The sequence below is a fragment of the Eucyclogobius newberryi genome, unplaced genomic scaffold, assembly GCF_026437365.1.
Source record: "Eucyclogobius newberryi isolate DKJ021-1_F unplaced genomic scaffold, fEucNew1.0.hap1 SCAF_16, whole genome shotgun sequence".
Lineage (NCBI taxonomy): Eukaryota > Metazoa > Chordata > Actinopteri > Gobiiformes > Gobiidae > Eucyclogobius > Eucyclogobius newberryi.
This window is the reverse complement of record NW_027315790.1, coordinates 25,195,464-25,216,054: the sequence shown is the minus strand read 5'-3', so window position 1 is coordinate 25,216,054 and position 20,591 is coordinate 25,195,464. Positions and strand designations below refer to the sequence as shown.

At 41.6% G+C, this 20,591-nt stretch overlaps 1 protein-coding gene across 8 annotated transcripts in view; it reads left to right on the top strand.

Annotated features, from left to right (window-relative positions):
• Positions 1-20,591, top strand: part of pleca (plectin a) — a 144,417-nt gene that overhangs the window by 73,858 nt on the left and 49,968 nt on the right. For 4 of the 8 annotated variants that reach the window (XM_072448076.1, XM_072448080.1, XM_072448077.1 and 1 more), the window contains one exon: positions 20,186-20,247. In XM_072448076.1, the coding sequence (XP_072304177.1) occupies positions 20,186-20,247 (62 nt within the window). Of the gene's footprint in view, positions 1-8,663; positions 8,800-17,524; positions 17,649-20,185; positions 20,248-20,591 lie in introns of those variants that run through there. The other 4 variants (XM_072448082.1, XM_072448081.1, XM_072448079.1 and 1 more) reach the window with 2 other exon arrangements.

Genomic DNA, 20,591 nt, shown 5'->3' with positions numbered 1-20,591 from the left:
CATTTTCTCCTGGCACAGTTTCATCACATCATCATTTTATAGCATTACAACCTCAACATTTTACTCTTACTTTAGCCGGCTGGATCACATTAAAATGCAGCAGAAGACCCAAAAAAGGTCTGAAAATCTCTGGGGGAGAGCCCCCAGACCCCCCCTGTTCATTAATTTAAACTAATGTGCTAATGTGGCTGTAGACCCTTAATGCCCACAAATACACCCAAAAACATATCTTGGACGTGTGTTATTTGTACAGGGAGTAGAGGTGATGTCAGCGGAATACCAAGTTGCATTGTGGGATTTAAGTTATCAATATTTGAGCTTGTGAGGTGCTGAGAATAAACTAACTGGCAAACAGATGCCCTGGAGTTTTGGTGCGCTTTGTTTGCGTTGAAGAAAGTTCCCATATGTGAATAGTTTACTGACAATGGCAATAAAACTGATTCTGATGACGTGGTGAGGGGCCCCCAAAAATGTTTTCGCTTAGGGCCCCCTGAAGGCTTGGGCCGGCCCTGCCTGCTCGTAAAAGTGCAGTATTTCTCAGCGGTGCGCAGAAAAGAGCACGGGCGGCTCTGTTTGCGTTATTTATGACCCACAGCTGTTGGAAGCATGAGTTACTGCTGTGCGCGCGGGGGGGAAACGTCACGTAAAAGCGCAGTCCGACCCGCTCCCGTCAAAAGTTACACCCAAAACCAGCGCAAACCTCTCTCATCATAATAAGTATTCAAGTCGGTCCTGTTCCCGTTGCGCTCCCGGGACGGTTACGTAATCTACCGCGGTGAAGTTAGTTTCACGTTGGACGTTGGACATTCGCCTCCGCAACTAGAGCGGGAGCTTCCTCTGAGTGTGCCCCGCCTGCAGTAGCTCGACACAGGGAGCTGCGCGCTGAAGTGCCGCTTGGTACGCCAGTTAGGGACCGTCTCTAAAGTACCGTTTGTTATCTTAAAAAATATAAACATATTTATAAAAAAAACAAAAAAAACAACAACATTGAGCATGAATCCAAGTTGCTAATCCTAGATGTCATAGTCCTTTTGGGCTAAAAAATTAACCCTTTGTAGATTTTTAAAGAATATTTTTAGTCAAAAAACAAGGATTCTTTTCAATAGCTCCTAAGTTAGCAAACCTAGATCGTAAATGCTAAGTGATTATAGTAGTTGTGCTCTCCAGGTATCACGCACACCTTTTACTTTTTCAAATTAACCCTTTGTAGATTTTAAAGGAATATTTTTCGTCAAAAATCAAGGATTCTTTTCAATAGCTCCTAAATCGGGTAACCTAGAAAGTCAACCCCAAGTTATTATAGTAAATTGAGTGTCCAGGTATCACGCACACCTTTTACTTTTTCAAATTGATCCTTTGTTGATTTTTAAGGAATATTTTTTGTCAAAAATCAAGGATTCTCTTCAATAGCTCCTAAGTCAGCTGACCTAGAAAGTCAAACCCAAGTGATTATAGTAGTTGTGGTCTCCAGGTATCACACACACCTTTTACTTTTTCAATTTAACCCTTTATAGATTTTTAAGGAATATTTTTCGTGAAAAAACAAGGATTCTTTTCAATAGCTCCTAAGTTAGCAAACCTAGAAAGTCAAACCCAAGTGATTATAGTAGTTGTGGTCTCCAGGTATCACGCACACCTTTTACTTTTTCAAATTAACCCTTTGTAGATTTTTAAGGAATATTTTTCGTCAAAAAACAAGGATTCTTTTCAATAGCTCCTAAGTTAGCAAACCTAGATAGTAAAAGTTAAGTGATTATAGTAGTTGTGGTCTCCAGGTATCACACACACCTTTTACTTTTTCAAATTAACCCTTTGTAGATTTTTAAGGAATATTTTTCGTCAAAAAACAAGGATTCTTTTCAATAGCTCCTAAGTCAGCTGACCTAGAAAGTCAAACCCAAGTGATTATAGTAGTTGTGGTCTCCAGGTATCACGCACACCTTTTACTTTTTCAAATTGATCCTTTGTTGATTTTTAAGGAATATTTTTTGTCAAAAATCAAGGATTCTCTTCAATAGCTCCTAAGTCAGCTGACCTAGAAAATCAAACCCAAGTGATTATAGTAGTTGTGGTCTCCAGGTATAACGCACACCTTTTACTTTTTCAATTTAACCCTTTATAGATTTTTAAGGAATATTTTTCGTCAAAAAACAAGGATTCTTTTCAATAGCTCCTAAGTTAGCAAACCTAGATAGTAAAAGCTAAATGATTATAGTAGTTGTGGTCTCCAGGTATCACGCACACCTTTTACTTTTTCAAATTAACCCTTTGTAGATTTTTAAGGAATATTTTTTGTCAAAAGAAAAGGATTCTTTTCAATAGCTCCTAAGTCAGCTGACCTAGAAAGTCAAACCCAAGTTATTATAGTAGATTGAGTCTCCAGGTAACACCTTTTACTTTTTCAATTGAACCCTTTTTGAATTTTAAGGAATGTTTTCCGCCAAAAATCAAGGATTATTTTAGCAGTTAGCAAACACCGTAGAGTTGCTGAACTGACTGGTAAACGGTCAAGGAAACGGCCTGTGCTACTGGACCCTGGACCACAGAATGTCAGCAGAGCTTTGAGGCCTTAAAAGCCAAGCTCACCACGGCCCCGGTACTTTGCCTACGCTGACTTCTCCCTCCCATTCATTCTGGAGGTTGGTGCAAGTCATGCTGGATTGGGGGCAGTGCTCTCCCAGGACCAGGAAGGGAAGGTGCGACCTCTTGCGTACGCCAGTCGAGGCCTGCGCCCGACTGAGCGCAACATGTCCAACTACAGCTCCATGAAGCTAGAGTTGTTGGCCCTTAAGTGGGCCCTGACTGAGAAATTCAGGGAGTAACTGCTAGGACACAAATGCGTGATCTATATGGACAACAATCCCCTGAGTCATCCCTCCTCAGACACACTGGGAGCTGTTGAGCAGCGCTGGGCCGCCCAGTTGGCCTCTTTTGATTTTGAATTAAAATATCGTTCAGGTAAGTGTAACCAAAATGCTGACACTTTGTCTCGCCAGCCTGGCACTTCCTTACAGGAAGTGGCACCGGGAACTTGGGGCACATGTCTGCCTGGGCAGTTAAAACAAGCCCTACAAGGAATGGTTACACAGGCAACACAGTCCCTTGTGACTTTTCTACCGCAAGTTGCCCCTGCTGACCTCCGCGAGCTTCAGCAGTCTGACCCCGCCATACAGGAGATCCTGACCTTTTGGCAACAAAATCGACAGCCCACTCGTGAAGAGCGACGAGCCCTCTCTTCGACTGCCCTCTTAGTGCTGGCCCAGTGGGACCGCCTGGTAGAGTTAGAGGGGCTGCTGTATCGGAAGGTGTTTCGTCCTGACGGTGGTGGGGCTGTGTATCAACTCCTTCTGCCTAAAGCCTTGGTCCAGAATGTCCTCACCCAGGTCCATCAGGAGCATGGACACCAAGGAATAGAGAGGACTCTGGCCTTGCTGTGTTCCCGGTGCTATTGGCCAGGTATGTCACGGGAGGTAGCCCAATGGTGCCAGGCTTGCGAGAGATGTCAGCATGCAAAGGACAACCAATCGGTTCCTCACGCCTTTATGGGCCACTTACTGGCTTCACAGCCAAACGAGATCCTTGCTATCGACTTTACCCTGTTAGAGCAGACCTCCACTGGTCTGGAAAACGTGCTGGTCATGACTGACGTTTTTAGCAAATACACACTTGTAGTTCCAACCCGCAACAAGCACGCTTCCACTGTGGCGCAAGTCCTGGTCACAGAGTGGTTTGCAAAGTTTGGTGTTCCGGCACGCATACACTCGGACCAGGGACGAAACTTTGAGAGCCCTCTCATCCAGCAGTTGTGTAAGCTGTATGAGATTACAAAGTCTCGGATATTGAACTATTGGCTATTGGCATGAGGCCATATTATCTGCCCCGGGAGTTCTCGCATGTGATTTTGATTGTAGTCTATGTGGCCCCGTCTGCCAATGCTGAATAAGCTTGTGAAGCACTGCTCTCCTGCACTTGTAGGCTGCAATCACAGCATCCACAGGCTCTCTTCCTCATCTCTGGTGACTTTAACCACGCTTCTCCCTCTTCTGTTCTACCAACATACACCCAGTATGTCACCTGCCCCACCAGAAACAATAGAACATTGGACTTGTTTTTTGCCAACACCAAAGAGGCTTATTCTTCTTCCCCCCTCCCTCCCCTGGGCAGCTCGGACCACAACCTTGTACATCTGAGGCCTGTGTATGAACCCATCATGCGCAGGCAGCCTGTGGTGTCCGGTGTGGTGAGGATGTGGTCTGCTGAGAGCGAGGAGGCTCTGAGGGACTGTCTGGACTGAGCTTTACGGCCATGGGGAGGACATCAACACCATCAGAGAGTGCATCACGGACTACATCAACTTCTGTTTTGAGAACATTGTTCCCTCCCTGACGGTGCGGTGTTTTCCAAACAACAAGCCATGGATTACCCGTGAACTGAAGGCTCTGCTGAAGGAGAAGAAGAGAGCCTTCAGGTCAGGGAACAAGGAGGAGCTGAGGACTGTGCAGAAAAAGCTGAGGAGGAAGAGCAGGCAGGCTGAGGCCGGCTACAAGAGGAGGATGGAGGAGCAGCTGCAGCAGAAGAACATTCAGGGAGTGTGGAGAAGCCTGAAAACCATCTTGGGCTTCAAAATCTCCCCTGCCCAGACAGAGGGGGATCTATAGTGGGTGAATGATTTAAATGCTCACTTCTTGAGATTTGATTGGTCACCCGCCCCTCCCCCTGCACAGCTGCATGCTCCCTCTTCCACAGCTGGACAATGCCCTGCATCCGTTCCTCTTCATTTCTCCGCCCCGGACCATCAGCTCCGGGGCGGAGCTGTTACGACCACCCGGCTCAACGGCAGCCAAACAAAGAGGGGAGTCCACACAGCACTCACAATAATTAATAGTATATTTTTATTATAAATAATCAGGCCCTGCAAAAGAAACTAATGTATCTGTGTAGATGGCAACTAAATAAGTGTAGTGTGATATGTATCGTTGCCATGAAAATTTGCAAAAATAAACAGAATTAAACTGTGCTGCCACACAGTACAGCAACCAGTCTTGGGGCGTGGCGAGAGAGAGAGAGACTGCTCCCACCAGCCTCCCTTATATCCAGGCTGGCTCCACTCAAGCCAAATGATCCTAAGGTGTGTTAGGAGGGACCTGCAGTGGAGAGAATCACCTGGCAACGAGGAGAGGGTGCTGACTCCCACTGCCCAGGGAGCTGACACCCCTACAGAATCCCTAGGTTCGTAACAGTGGGTGAAAAGAGCACCAGACGCGTCTTCAGGTGGCTTTCAACGGGGCAAGAGAAAGATTGCGTCTGGCGTCCTCACGCAGAAAGGCAAATCATGACCAACGGGTCATAGATGTGCCATTTAAGGAAGGCCAGCTGGTGCTACTTCGCGATTACAGTGCTAGGGGTTGTCGGAAGACCCAAGACCTGTGGGGTCCTCAACCTATGTTGTCCTGCAAGCCCCAAGGGAAGATGGTGTGGTGTACACGGTGGCTCCTGTGGATCAACAAACCAAGGTAAAAAGGGTCCACCGATCCCCGTTGAAGGCCCTGCTTTGCAGTGACTCCCCTGCCACTGTCCCTGGTGTGAATCCTCCGGATGCACCTGTAGCACCAATCGTAGAAGATGAACAGTCATTTGAGGATGATTTGTTTTTACAGCCGCCGGTGCGGCAGCCAACAGTTGTGCCCCAAAACTCCTCCCACGTCCCATTACACGTGCCGAGTGCTCAAGAACCATTAGTTGCTCTCCCCACCGTGGTCACTGACCAGGCTCCGCCAGTAATTGACGCTGTGGCCAATCCTGGCTTCAGCGAGGCATCTGTACGCCGGTCCACTCGCACGACCGCTGGCCAATACCTAAATCCCCACCGTATTCCAAGGTCCCTAGTTGAACAACCATCCGGCCAAGGTGCTCCTGTGTCATCCTCCAGGCTGACACAAGTAGTTTTTAGGCCTTGGTGTTAAGTTGTGTTTCATCGTCGGGGCGACGATGCATTTCGGGGGGGGTGGAATGTGGCAATATGGGCTGTAGAGGCCTGTGCTGAGGGTACACTTACCTGCCGCTTCGTGGCGCTCAGCTGGCAGACACTTTAAGCGCGCCCTCCTCATCCGCCTCTCGTTTCACCCACACGCTCTTCCAGGCCTTGGTTGTTGGCCACTCCGTCCTCCATTCCAGGTAATGACAATCCCACGGCTTCGATTCATTTCACAAATTCATGAATTAAATTCTTCCGGTAGTGCCGCTGCAGTGCCACAGGCACCCATAATGCGGTCCGGGGCTCTGGCAAATCACCTAGCAGGTAATGAACTCCCAATTCTCCTCAGTCATTCAGTTTCAACGCTCCTAAATCCCGGTTTGCCCCAGATACACCGGTCAAGTACACCCGTTTGGCTTTTAACGCCTTGTCCATGACCACGTGCCGCAGATTGCGGCGAAGGCGCTGTTGTGCGGCAACAGCTGGCCAACGTTGCATGCGCTGGTCCACTCAGTTTGGATGCAGCCTGTGGTGTGGAGCGATCCCATTGAGCAGCTAAGGAAGTATCGTGTGCTACTTTGTCAACCATGCCCGGTATGTGCCGAGAATTTATTTTGATCAGTTTCGATTGAACGTAGTAATTCCACTGGTAATATTGCAAGTCTCCTGTGGTGGTCCGCAGCGGCTTGGGCACGCCCCCCTCTGCTGTTTAGTTCCTTCTTGGCTTCTTTTTGTTTTGTTCCTGCTCTGTTCTGATCCTGTATTGTGCCTATTTTGCCGTCCCGTTTTGTTCCTGTTTTGTCCCTATCTTGTTCTTATTTCGCCTACTATTATAATAACTTGGGTTTGACTTTCTAGGTCAGCTGATTTAGAAGCTATTGAAAAGAATCCTTGTTTTTTGACGAAAAATATTCCTTAAAAATCTACAAAGGGTTAATTTGAAAAAGTAAAAGGTGTGCGTGATACCTGGAGACTACAACTACTATAATCACTTGGGTTTGACTTTCTAGGTCAGCTGACTTAGGAGCTATTGAAAAGAATCCTTGTTTTTTGACGAAAAATATTCCTTAAAAATCAACAAAGGGTTAAATTGAAAAAGTAAAAGGTGTGCGTGATACCTGGAGACCACAACTACTATAATCACTTGGGTTTGACTTTCTAGGTCAGCTGACTTAGGAGCTATTGAAAAGAATCCTTGTTTTTTGACGAAAAATATTCCTTAAAAATCTATAAAGGGTTAATTTGAAAAAGTAAAAGGTGTGCGTGATACCTGGAGACAGACTACTATAATCACTTAGCATTTAGTATCTAGGTTTGCTAACTTAGGAGCTATTGAAAAGAATTCTTGTTTTTTGACGAAAAATATTCCTTAAAAATCTACAAAGAGTTAATTTGAAAAAGTAAAAGGTGTGCATGATACCTGGAGACCACAACTACTATAATCACTTAGCTTTTACTATCTAGGTTTGCTAACTTAGGAGCTATTGAAAAGAATCCTTGTTTTTTGACGAGAAATATTCCTTAAAAATCTATAAAGGGTTAAATTGAAAAAGTAAAAGGTGTGCGTGATACCTGGAGACCACAACAACTATAATCACTTAGCGTTTACTATCTAGGTTTGCCAACTTAGGAGCTATTGAAAAGAATCCTTGTTTTTTGACGAAAAATATTCCTTAAAAATTAACAAAGGGTTAAATTGAAAAAGTAAAAGGTGTGCGTGATACCTGGAGACCACAACTACTATAATCACTTAGTGTTTAGTATCTAGGTTTGCTAACTTAGGAGCTATTGAAAAGAATCCTTGATTTTTGACGAAAAATATTCCTTAAAAATCTATAAAGGGTTAATTTGAAAAAGTAAAAGGTGTGCGTGATACCTGGAGACTCAAACTATTATAATCACTTAGCGTTTACTATCTAGGCTAGCTGACTTAGGAGCTATTGATAAGAATCCTTGATTTTTTGACTAAAAATATTCTTTAAAAATCTACAAAGGGTTAATTTTTCAGCCCAAAAGGACTATTGCATCTAATATTAGCAACTTGGATTCATGCCCAATATTGTTGTTTTTTTTAAATATAAATACGTTTGATATTTTTTAAGACAACACATTTTTAAACAAACGGTACTTTAGAGTTGGTCCCTAACTGGCGTACCAAGCGGCACTTCAGCGCGCAGCTCCCCGCGTCGAGCTACTGCAGGCGGCGCACACTCAGAGGAAGCTCCCGCTCTACTTGCGGAGGCGAATGTCCAACGTCCAACGTGAAACTAACTTCACCGCGGTACGTAATCTCAGTGCGTGCGCGGCTAAAAGTGGCGCAGTCGTCGCGTCGTTTCCCCGGGACGTTCCTCTCCAAACACACGCGGCATATGGGTTTCGTTATGGATTTTAGGAAAGCGCGCGCGGTAATATAATAGGTCCATGTGGCACAGTCGCGTCTGGGATGGAGCGCGCTTCTTTTTTCTTTTTTGCCGCACACAAAACAAAAGTGGGCTGGACTTGTGACAAAGTGTGCAATCCGAGACGAGTCCGTGTGTTTGTGTGCGCTCCTCTGCGTGCGCCGCGGAGAGGAGCGGGTCGAGTTTGGGAAGGCTGCTGGTGACGGAGGGGGAAGAAAGGAGCGGAGGTTTTTGGGGGTGAGACGGTCCCCGCGCAGTTGGCTTTGGCGCGCCGCGGGAGCATCGTCGCCATGGCCGAGGTGGACGAGTCGCCGCGGGCTGTGGTGGTGGAGCCGGTGTGGTGCGGGCTCGTGTACCGCCGGACCATCCACGAAATGAGCTGCGGGGAAGTGGGCGCGCATCTGTACGGCCAGATGTGCTGCAAAGGTGAGCGGCGCGTGCGTCGAGCGCGCGCGCGGTTTGGAGTGGGAGGGTCCGGCCAGGGGGGGGGGGGGGGGGGGTGTTTTTACAACACTTAGTAGTGGTATAAGAAGTCATGTAAAATGTACTTTTAGGTGTCTGTACGTTACTTAAATACGTTTTTGAGTTTATATTTTTGTACTTTTAGCTCTCTACGTTTGAGTACTTTAACTATCTGTACTTTTAAATCCAGTTACCAATTTAGTAGATGTAGTAGAGTAGTGCAAAGTATTAGAAGTAATGTAAAATGTACTTTTAGGTGTCTGTACGTTACTTAAATACGTTTTTGAGTTTATATTTTTGTACTTTTAGCTCTCTACATGTGACTACTCCTACTATCTGTACTTTTAAATACAGTTAACAATTTAGTAGATGTAGTAGAGTAGTGCAAAGTATAATAAGTAATGTAAAATGTACTTTTAGGTATCTGTACGTTACTTAAATACGTTTTTGAGTGGATATTTTTGTACTTTTAGCTCTCTACGTTTGAGTACTTTAACTATCTGTACTTTTAAATCCAGTTACCAATTTAGTAGATGTAGTAGAGTAGTGCAAAGTATTAGAAGTAATGTAAAATGTACTTTTAGGTATCTGTACGTTACTTAAATACGTTTTTGAGTGGATATTTTTGTACTTTTAGCTCTCTACATTTGACTACTACTACTATCTGTACTTTTAAATACAGTTAACAATTTAGTAGATGTAGTACTGTCATTGTTTGGGACTAAATTGATCCCATTTTTGTCCTGATGTGGACTTGGTTTGGTCCTGTTCTTGTCCAGTTTTAGTTCTGGTTTAGTTGAACTTTTGATGTGGTTAATGAGCAACTAAAACCAAGACACTTATTTAAAGTGCAGCCGTTTGTAATATTGTTGCACATTAAAACCACATGTCTGTAGCCCTCAGCATGTCTATTTAAGCGCTCAACAAATCATGTATGTAATTGTGTCGCTTTTTGCTGGGACACTATCTATCCAAGCCATTTAAAAGCACTTTGTCCGGAGAAGTATAAAGTTTCATATTCTCTTGTACGTAGTGTGGATATGTTAATTTCTCTGAAGAATCTTGAATGAAAAACACAACTGATGAGTGATTGTATTGTGGCTCGGGGCCGTTAACATGTCAAAGCAATAGTCTTAAAACCACAAACAAGTCTGATATGTCGGGGTTGATTTCACACGATTCATTCACTTCTAACGAAAATGAGGTTATGTCACAATTACTCTTTTAAGCACCTTGGCTTTCAGTCATAGATGTTGCAGGGTTTTATTGCTTCCAATCTAATCTGGATATTTGTTTATGAAATAACTTGCAATGCACTTCTTTTATGTCCCATATCTTTATCGCATTGACCTATTTTATTTGGTTTTCCTGGCTGCGTTTATTTCAGTGCTTGCCTCAATTCTTCAATATTATTTTATACCTGTAACAATGTAGAAAGAAGCTGAGCATAACTGGAATATGGAAAATACTTAATATACAAGCCTGAGTTTGTTCCCCTTAGAGCTTAGTGATTGTTCACGTTTTATAGTGTTTTGATTGCAGTTGTCACTAAGCAGCACAGTAATGTTTGATGTGTTTCTGTAGTAAACATTTACTGTATTCCTTTTTCCTCCAAATGTTTTTTGTACATACTGACTTATTTTAGCCAATTTTGCATCAGGAATGTGCTAAAATGTGCCTGAAAGTTTTATGAAAGTTTTAAATATAGACAATACACTCAATATTCCATTAAAAAATATATTTCCAAAGCAGCAATTTGCGATATTATCCGTTTTTCGATATACTTCTCTTCTTCTACTTGTTGCTAGTATCAAAACTTTACACTAAGACTCCTAATGTTTGGAATGTACAAACTATATTATTCCACACAGTCGCCTTTTGACATTTCAGTAGCTCTGGGTTACATTTTCCCCTCATTTTTCCTCGCTTGACCGGTGACTCCGTTGTTTTGACTACGTTGCCGTAGCTACCTCCCTCAATAACTCACCAAACGTCAACAGTGGGTCGGCCATATTGACTTTGGACTTTTCTATCCCCATGATCCCGAGTCCAGCCGCGGCTTCATGTTACAGCGAGGTCTCCAACTTCACCTGCAAAAACACCTGGCTCTTGTTCCCTGATGCAGTATCCTCGTTTGGACTCTAGGGGGAGACATTGTAAACGGACATGCTTCATTTTCAAGCCAGAGGAGTAGATGATAAATACTGTAATTATCTGGGCGTCCTATTTTCATAATCACAAACCTGAAAACACCATGTGGAGCTAATTGCATGTGATTAACTCCAAACTCTCTGTTCACAGGATTTGAAAGAGGACATTTGCCTAAATTATAAACATTAACAAGAAGGAATAGTGTTTGGACGGAATAATGTTAATTCATGGTTTATCCTTGAGTATAATATCTGCGGTTTTAAGCTGTAATTAGTCTCTAGTTTTGAACTCCTTTTGAATGTGGTGTACAACTTCTTGGATTGATTATATTTTTGGAGATACAAAAGTGCTTATAATTGATACATAGTTTAGATTTTGTTTTGGCCCAGTTTTGTCATAATATAATCAGTTTGTTTGTCAGTTGGCCAGACATAATTTTGACAGACTTTGGACCAAATGGGACTTTTACGCTAGACAAAATATGCGGAGACTTCATTGCTGTCTTGTGCTACTGGCTCTGTTGTATTCTATGCACTGTGTTTTCAGTTGCACCTGGGGTTTTTGTAAAGTTACTGTAAAGTTACATCTCTCTCTCACTGTTATGAAAGAGCAGACCGTCGTGCTGTCTCGCTCGTCTGCTTTCTCCTCGTGTCCCGGGGTGTCCTGTTCTAGGATACAGGATATATTCATGATCCACAGTTAAAAGTTACATACATTTTTTACTCAATTTATCACGTACTTGAATATAAGGACAAGGTTATTACTACTGTTACTCATGATTACAACTTTCAGCTGATACTATTGAACTACAACAACTGTATTTATGCTATGATCAAAATCATGTCTTGCAAATGTTTTTCTCAACAGTTTTCAATGCTATTTTTCATCAAAATATACCGTACCACTTTATAAAAATTACACATTAATTAGCCTTAAAAAACATGCATGAAAGCGTGAACATGTACTGGGACTATGTGTTCAGAATACTAAATAGAAAACACAACTCTTAGAAGGTTAAGGTATATTGTCCTCTGCATTTGACCCACCCTTCAATGCTGCTGGGGTAACCTGCAGTGCAGCGCCCGGGAACATCTCCATCTCTTTGTGCGCTCAGGAATACGTTTTAATGCAGGTTATCAGTATTCTGTAACTAACTCTTTGCTTTATTAAGACAATTTAAAGTGTATATATTATAAATTTTGTCCTCAATGTACTTCGCTGAGTGCATCTGTACTAGTGTGAGTACTATAACCAAATGCATATGATTGTATTTTCTTGCTCTTAAATTCCTGCGGGCGTTGCATGTTGGGACATGTTCAAAGGTACAGGGCCGTGCGACCCGCATTGGGACGTGAGGCAGCTCCCCCTGCTGCAGAGGAGGGTGGGCACGCCCTGAACTGGAATGTCCCGCAGTGGAATGCTTCTCAAGGCAGAACTGTCATCGTAAAATACAGAGCAGCCTGAACCAAACATATTCATCACTGCGAACTATGAGTACAACTAAGTGAATTGTACAACACATTTTTGACATGTTAATTTGAAAATTAAACAAAATGTTGTTGTCAAGATTTTTTGGGACATTTTATTTATTTCACCAGTCCAGCATAGCATTTTTAATATTACATGTATGCATTTCTTTAGAAATATGTGCTTTTTTAAATTTATTTTTTTAAACCTTGGACACCTGAAAAATCACAACTTTCCAATGTTCAAATTTCAAAAAGCTAAGCCTAGATTAGACCAGGATTTAACAAGGCCAAACAAAGTCTCCATCAGCACAGAAATGGGCTCAAATCAGGCTCCACAACAACTATTTACATCACCTCCAAATATACACAGATGAAAGGCTAAAAGATGAATGTATTAAAAGTATGTTCAAAAAGAGCTTAAATGGTTTAAATCTCATAAATACACTTGTAGAAACTGGACTCAAAGGATCTGGTCGGGTGTACACAGGATTAATACCTGAATTAGTCGTGTTGTGGCTGGTTTACTCCCACCGCAGGCATTTCAACCATGTCTTTACTTTATGCATGTGTCAGAGTAGCCTCAAAAGTACAAGTTTGAACACCTGAGTTCTGAGTGAGATATCTAGTGCACCTGAACACCTCAAAATAGCTCTTGAGGATAGTTGAATCCAGATTTTGGAGGGGGGGACATCCAGATTTAGGAGGGTCTTTTTATTCTTGAAAATGTGCTGAACCTAAGGCAGCGTTCTCACTTGCGCCGCATTAAAATCAGGACTTACTTGGAACTAAAACTGGATTGGACAATGTCTAAAGCAGGAATAGAACAGCACAAACCCAAGTGTAAATCAAGATTAAACCTGATTAAACCAGGTCAAACCAGGACAAGCTTGAGGACAGCCAAATTTCCCTAAAGTAAGTAAACAGTAACGAAAGTAGGTTTCAACAAAATATTTGAAAATGTTTCTTCTCCCAGTCAAGAGTCTTTGTTAAGCCCTTTGTTAAAGAGTCTAAACATCTTCAACTTAAAATCATATTACCTTTTGAAACCTTTGTTGATATGGACATCCAGAGTTTAGGCAGTGGTTTTCAATTTGTCTTGAAGCTTCAAAACCAATTTTCCAGCACCTTGTAACTTCTCAGATGTAAAGTTACACCGTATTGACCCCATAGGTAAATTTGACCCTTCCTTCAACGCCGCTGGGCCGACCTGTCAGGAGCAGGGGGTGCCACTTTGCAGCGCAGACCCATAGCTGGATGATTGGATTGAGGATTCTTTTACCTCTGGTACATGTTTTGAGTTGATGGTGGGGAAACGGAGTGCCTGGAGGAAACCTGTACACAGAGAGAAACATGCAAACCCTGCATCGAAAGGCCCGGGCCATTTCGCCACAAGGGGGTTTTTAAACGTCCAAATTATGACCACGTGGGTCATTCATATCTTGCCTGTGCTGTCTGATGTCAATCTTTGCTTCTTCATCTGTTTCTCCTGTCGCAAAACTTCACACATTCCATCTGACAAGCTCCATTTTACATACACCACCCATAGCCGAGATTTCCTTCTTTAGGATGACATTTCGTCACTTTCTCACTAATTTTGAGGAATTTTAAGAAATCAGCTGCTCTTAGCGGCTGATTTCTTCTTCCAACATGGCTCTTGAGCAAGTTGCACTCTTCCATGTTTTCTTGAGGCTTTTTAATTTTAATTGTTCAAACTTTCATTTTGCCATCTGGGCTCTCAATGTTTTCTTCAGTAAATGTCATCTAGATGACCTCTACAGCTCAATACACACTTGCATCATTTTCCTCAGGGATGTGATCCTTTTCAGCTGTTAACTGAACACATTACTCCTCCAGGGCTTGTCTTTGTTAGGTTTGATTGCAAACCTTGATGCAACTCTTGTAAATGGCTTTTTTCGCTTCTCATGCATGCAATGTCCTTTTCAAACCTTTTGGTCTGTTCAGTTGTCTCCATTAGTGTTTTCTCATTTTCCACTTGCACACTGTGATTTATAATATTTTTGGTGTGCAGCTGTTGAATCTGGAGTGCTCGGTTTTCAAGCTTTGCAGCTTCGAAAGTCACTTTGAGCCCAAGACATTTAGCTTTCTCACAACTACTGTACCTTCAAAGTTTACCTCAGAATGGAATGGTTTCTAGGCAACCCAGAGGCTCATGCCATCAAATTCTAAATGGCATACAGCAGATATGGTAATACATACAATTAAAATGCCTTGTTTTAGATGTAAAAGGCAAGGAGACATTATTTTCTCTTGATTATGTTCGGGCTGCTCAATAATCCTAATGTCCTAATGTGTGTGTGTTGAGGTGTGGAATGTGACCTGCAGCACTGTGAGCCTAAGGAGAATTTCTTTTCGGGGGCAATAAAATTTAACCCAACCTAACCTTATAAATCAATTTTGCAGATTCCTATCCCTAACCTTAGTTAAGTACTTATTAAGCCATTTCCTTTTGTTTTGTTTTGTAAAATCTTATCAAAAGCTATTTCTGTAGAACGTCTTGGACTCTGGAGTTTTAGTGATTCAAAGGCTCAAATGCAACAATCACTCTTTTATGTTTAGCCCATGTTGACACCATAGGCACTTGTCTGGAAAGAGCCACAATCGTTGCTTTGTTTTTGGACTCGGACCAGAAGTGAGAGAAGCTTATTTATTGTTCATTTAGCACATAAACGTCGAGTGAATAGGCTGTAGTTATTGCTTTCAATCTTATAGTGCATTTATATTTCATGCTTTTTAACAGCATTTCTTTCCCCAAATTGTGTCTGGACCCTAAAATTATGTAAATGCCCAAGTCTAAGCCAGTGTTTCTCAAACTGTGGCACACTGGGCCCTCTTGAAGTACGAGTATTTCTTTATTTGGAGACAAATCAATTCATGTTTTTGTTAATTCTTTATTTAGAATTACCTTATCCACAGTTTAGTCTTCATTTAAGTCCTGGTTTAGTCTAATTTTAGACCTAATTTATGCCTGATCAAATCCCGGTTTAGATTTGGTGGATGTCGGCAAACCAAATATTATCTCAGCTAATCATTTACTGTACTATTTAGTTTTTCCAACAATAAACGGTTGGCCACAGAGAAGCAGAGCCCACGCAACATGTATTTGTGTAAAGGAAAATCTGTATTTCCATTTTTCTTGTGCGCAGTAGAGTAAATACCTCTCAGACAATTCAACTGTATGTTTATCATCCAAATTTCCTCTCATCATTTGTGTTATTCCTTTTATGAATGAAGCTCTGTCAGTAGCTTCTCTCTTCTCCCTCTCTTTTCCTGCCAGAGTGTGCCAGTTCTAATTGTCTTCAGATGGTGGCAAAGCTCTTGATTGAAGCATGAAGTACAAATGGCAGATGCATTTTTCCACTGTGTTTGATTGAACAGAGGCCTCATTGACGGTGGGGCAGATCCTCTCGCGGCATCTCCCGTCGTCCCACGCCTGACCACTCCCCTCGAACTAAACCCCCTGAGCTGAAGTGTAGAGAGGGGCTTCAGTGGTCCACTTCTGACACAGCAGCTCGACAAGGCGGGCGGTCGATAATAGAGACGTAAAGATAACCGCAATAAAGTCTCAAAATAATATCGCAGGACTATACTGTACGCTTCTTTGCTTAAATGCATTGTTTTGTTGCAGCAGCAGTTAAATAAACAGAGGAAACTACATAGACCATGATCCTTTGCTCCATTTCTGTGCAGACAACATGAAGATATAATGTTATTTAGCACTTATACATCTAAATTCTTTGGAAAATGACATTAAGAATTTGCACAAAAGACTTGTCAAGGTATTTTAAAAGGAAAAAGTATAATTTCTACATTGCTTTTAGACTATCCACAACATTATAATACTATGCATCTCGAGTAACTGTTGGTGTAGATGGAGGTAAATCAATGCTCTACTATGAGAAATATGGGTAGGGAGAGACATTCAGCAAATTTTCAAACCACGGAGGCCGGTAAAGTGCCCAAGTAGGATGGACAACACAGCGTTTTTCTTTTTCGTGACAAAAACAGAGCTATGTCTTCTTCTAAAGTCCTAATAAAAACAAACAGCATGCTTTGTCGTAGACGTTTTGACTGAAAAAGTCAAAGCATTTCATCGACAACTAGAAAAGTCTTGAAAAAATCTTGATCTAAATGAAAACGGTTGGGATCTTGTCATCATCCTTTTTGAGAGAAACTTGAGAGAAATCAATAGATGGCCATACAGTATTTAATTGTAGAATATTAAGAATAAGGAAAATGCTGTCTTGGTGTTATTTAAGTTTGCAAGAGTCTGAGTTTATAGGGCACAGTGGCAGAGTGTTTGGCATTCTTTCCTTCAAAGATGTGTCTGTCAATCAATCTGTTCTTTGTGGAGTCCGTGCATGTCTTGTGTTGTGTTTCATCCGTATAATATAATCTTAGCTCATTGTGAGTGAATGTGCCAACTTATCCTTAGGCGTACAAATCTGATAAACTCCACCTGAATCAAAAAGTCTCCGGCTAGAAGTAATACACATTTAAAAAACACAATTGAACAGATTTCTGAATAAACATGCACTCTATTAATATGCAAAATTGACAGATTAAATTGCTATTGTATTATTCGATTGCTTTCTGACAGTTTGGTTACCGCATTGGGAGACGTTCAAGTATTTGTCTCGAGTTGTGTCAAACAGGCAGTAACATGCACCGTGCCATGGACTCTTAATTGCACATTTCCAGCACTGTTCTATGTTTTCCCTGCATAGGAGTGCGTTACATACTACAGCGCGGGTCCTTTTGCCTCTTTGGGTGTGGTTTTTGTGGGTGGGTCGAGGTACGTCCCTTTATCATTCCACTCGTGTGTGATTGATGACAGCTGAGACACCGTTGCCCTGGGGTGGCTATTTTGCAAGAGCAGCAGGAGGAAAAAAAAAAAACAGAACAGAAATCATAGTCTGTTACATGAAGGAAAGAGTGAAAGCCGTGCATGGATTGAACACTCCCACCGAACAACAGGAACTTCTTTGTGGCGATACAGTCACGCAGCAGCAGCCGGCGTCGCTGCTTAGAGGTTGAGCAGTTTTTGTTTGGTTTCGCGGTGAAAAATGGACCCGCGATTCAGGAACTACTCGACCGACAGCTCGGGCAGCGATGCGGTCTTCATAGATGAGATGCAGTATCAAGCCATGCTGCGGGCGTCTGCGCACAAGAAAGGTAACGGGACAAAAGTATTCAAAGACAAGCGCTGGATTTGAATTGTTCCCAAACGCTGGAAGTTTGAAATGTTTAGTTGCAGTTTTGTGGCGGTCTTCTTTGCATCTGTCAAGCCACTCCCCTTAATGTGTCATGAAAATTAAGATTTTTATTGGTTAGTGCAACTGGCACTCATTTTGGGGAGATTTACATTAATTTGGATATGAAGAGATGGACATTTTTTAAGTGAAAGTTGCTGTCTTTTAAGAAATGTCTTGCCAATTTATCACTGTCATGGTCTTAATTCAATAATTCTTAAGCTTTGACTGATATTTTGGGGTTAAATGCATTAATTTTAAGGAGAAAATGATGATTTAGTGTTATTTTTCCTTGTCTGAATGAGAAAGGTCTTGCCATCTGTCACTTCCATCACTTCAATGAGCTATTTACGAGAAGCTTTTATAAACTTATCAGATACCATTTACCACACTTGACCAATGTCACCCTCAAACTACGTTCTGTTCTCCAGGCTGTATATCTCGATATCACAAGTTAGTTTTATCTTCCTCACAATACAAGTCTTTGAGGAGATCCAATAGCTCACGTCTCATCTTAACAGCACCTTGGCTCCGGCGATGAAAGCAGGAATCCGGTCTCTTCAAGTTTCCTCTCTGAGCTCGAGGCCACAAAAATACCTCCAAAAACCCATTATTTCAAAGAGGTGCACAACTCTGCTCCCGTTTGCTTTTCCGAGCGACGTTTTTCGCACGTCGGAGCGTAGGAATGTTAAGTGCAGCGTTGTCTGACTCCGGGAGCCTTTTAAAGAACAATCTCGTCCTGTGTGAGCGAAAAACATTCAAATCGATCATGTCAAATAGGTATGTCCAGAAGTGCAAGAGTGTTTTCTACTGTTTTAATGCGATAAAAGTAAATTAAGTCGACTTGTTTTGTTTGAATAGTGTAAGTAGGACAAGATTTGACTTTTATTGTACAGTAATTTTCAAGCAAATGTATTGATTAAAGGCAAACTATTGGAGTAGATTGACGGTAAATGATCGAACTTGGGTTTTAGTAACGAATTGCACTTTTGTCATATCAAATGCAATATTATTTTTGAAGAAACCTTACTCTTCTTGCCTGAGTAAAACATTTGGCTTCACTGACTGCTGAAATTTAAAGGCACCATGTAACTATTCTGGAATGTTTCACAGTCTAGTATGGCATTAAACAATCTACATGTACTTATTCAATTTTGATTTATTTTTTATTGCAAACTGTTTAAATACCATGAACAATTTAATTTTTACTGTCATTCCTTGCCTTGTTTGGGGATTACACTTGACAGTTCTGTTCAGATTATTTTTAGTTTTTTCGTTGTCTTTTTAAAATATTTTTAATTATAGGGGATGTACTTGACATTTAAAGTTTGCATTTCTCCAGAACAGCAATTGAGATATGATGCATTGATTTGATTGTATATCTCCTCCAGAAAAGTTCCATAGTGCACCTTTATGGCAAGAAGTCTCTCTAATAAAACGAATATTGATCCTTCATAGCCTGGAAGAAAAAAGCAATCGACACAAAAGATGCAATCACAACTAAACCAGCCAAAACTAGGATAAATATTCAAACAGATTTCTCTTGTAAAAGGCTCTGATCGAGTCACAAGGCCGTGAGTCACCAGTGAAACGTTATAATGCCATGAAACGGGCGTTGGCACAACAAGCCTCTTCTGCTTTTAATCTGCTCACATTCTGCCTTTGATCTGACTCTGAGAAATCAAATTCCTTTTACAATTTGTGGTATTCATTTGTCATAGATGCATGAAGCACGTGGATCATTAAATACAGTAATTTAATCAATCGCCTGTTCGGAACTGTAACCTCTGTATTTCACCCATAATTCAACGCCACTGCAGCAACAGGATAAATGCACAATCAGACTAAACCAAAGTGGAAGCCTATTTTTATAAGGGTGTACATAATTTACTCTGAACTTGCCAAAAGAGAAGACTCGAAGTTGTAAACATAATATTTCATGACTAAAAATGTCCTTGTATATGTATTTTTACAATCACTCACCCATTGTTTGTATTAGTTATAGTTATGTAATACTTTCTTTGTTTTGACCCGCACCGCTGCACTGTAAAACTATCCTCCCCTGATCATTATCTTTTCATGGCACATTGACTCCACACAGTCCTCGTCCTCCAGAAATTAAAGGACAAGGTGGGACATGTCGGGAGCAGAGGGACGTTTTTGTAATTTAACTTCTGGGAAAGCCTTTTCACGTGTTGTGAAGACCAGTTTTGTTTGTAAGCTTAATAAATGGGCTGTTAGTGGAAAAGAAGTTGTTCTCAAGTAGTGTAATAAAAGATAAAGCGGTATAAAACACAAACCCAGATGTTCCTTGCTAAATCTGGTACACAGCATCTTTTCTCTTGGAGATTAATGCTATCTGTGCACTGTCTTTGTTTTAAATAAATAGAATGAATAGAAAAGTGGCCATTTTAAATTAATGTTATTAAAATTCTCCATTTTCTGTGTGTGTTTTTGCAGATGAGCGCGACCGAGTTCAGAAAAAGACATTCACAAAGTGGGTCAACAAACACCTGATAAAGGTAAGACAACTGGGACGAAACTGGGATAAAACCTGGAACTTAACGTGGACTAGAACAGGACTAAACCAGGACTAAAACCAAGACTAGAACAGGACTAAACCAGGACTAAAACCAAGACTAGAACAGGACTAAACCAAATTCAAACTGGGTCTAAAGTGTGAATGTGCCACGAACCGCACGTTTTAGAGGCCAGTGGCACACCAAAATCTGATTATTATCTCATTTCTGGACTTTCATCAGATTTAGCCGTTTATACATGTAATTTTAATACAACCTTTAAGTGTGAATGTAACTGTAGCCACTCTTAGTTCAAGGTAAATATGCTAAACAATTTTACACCCTGA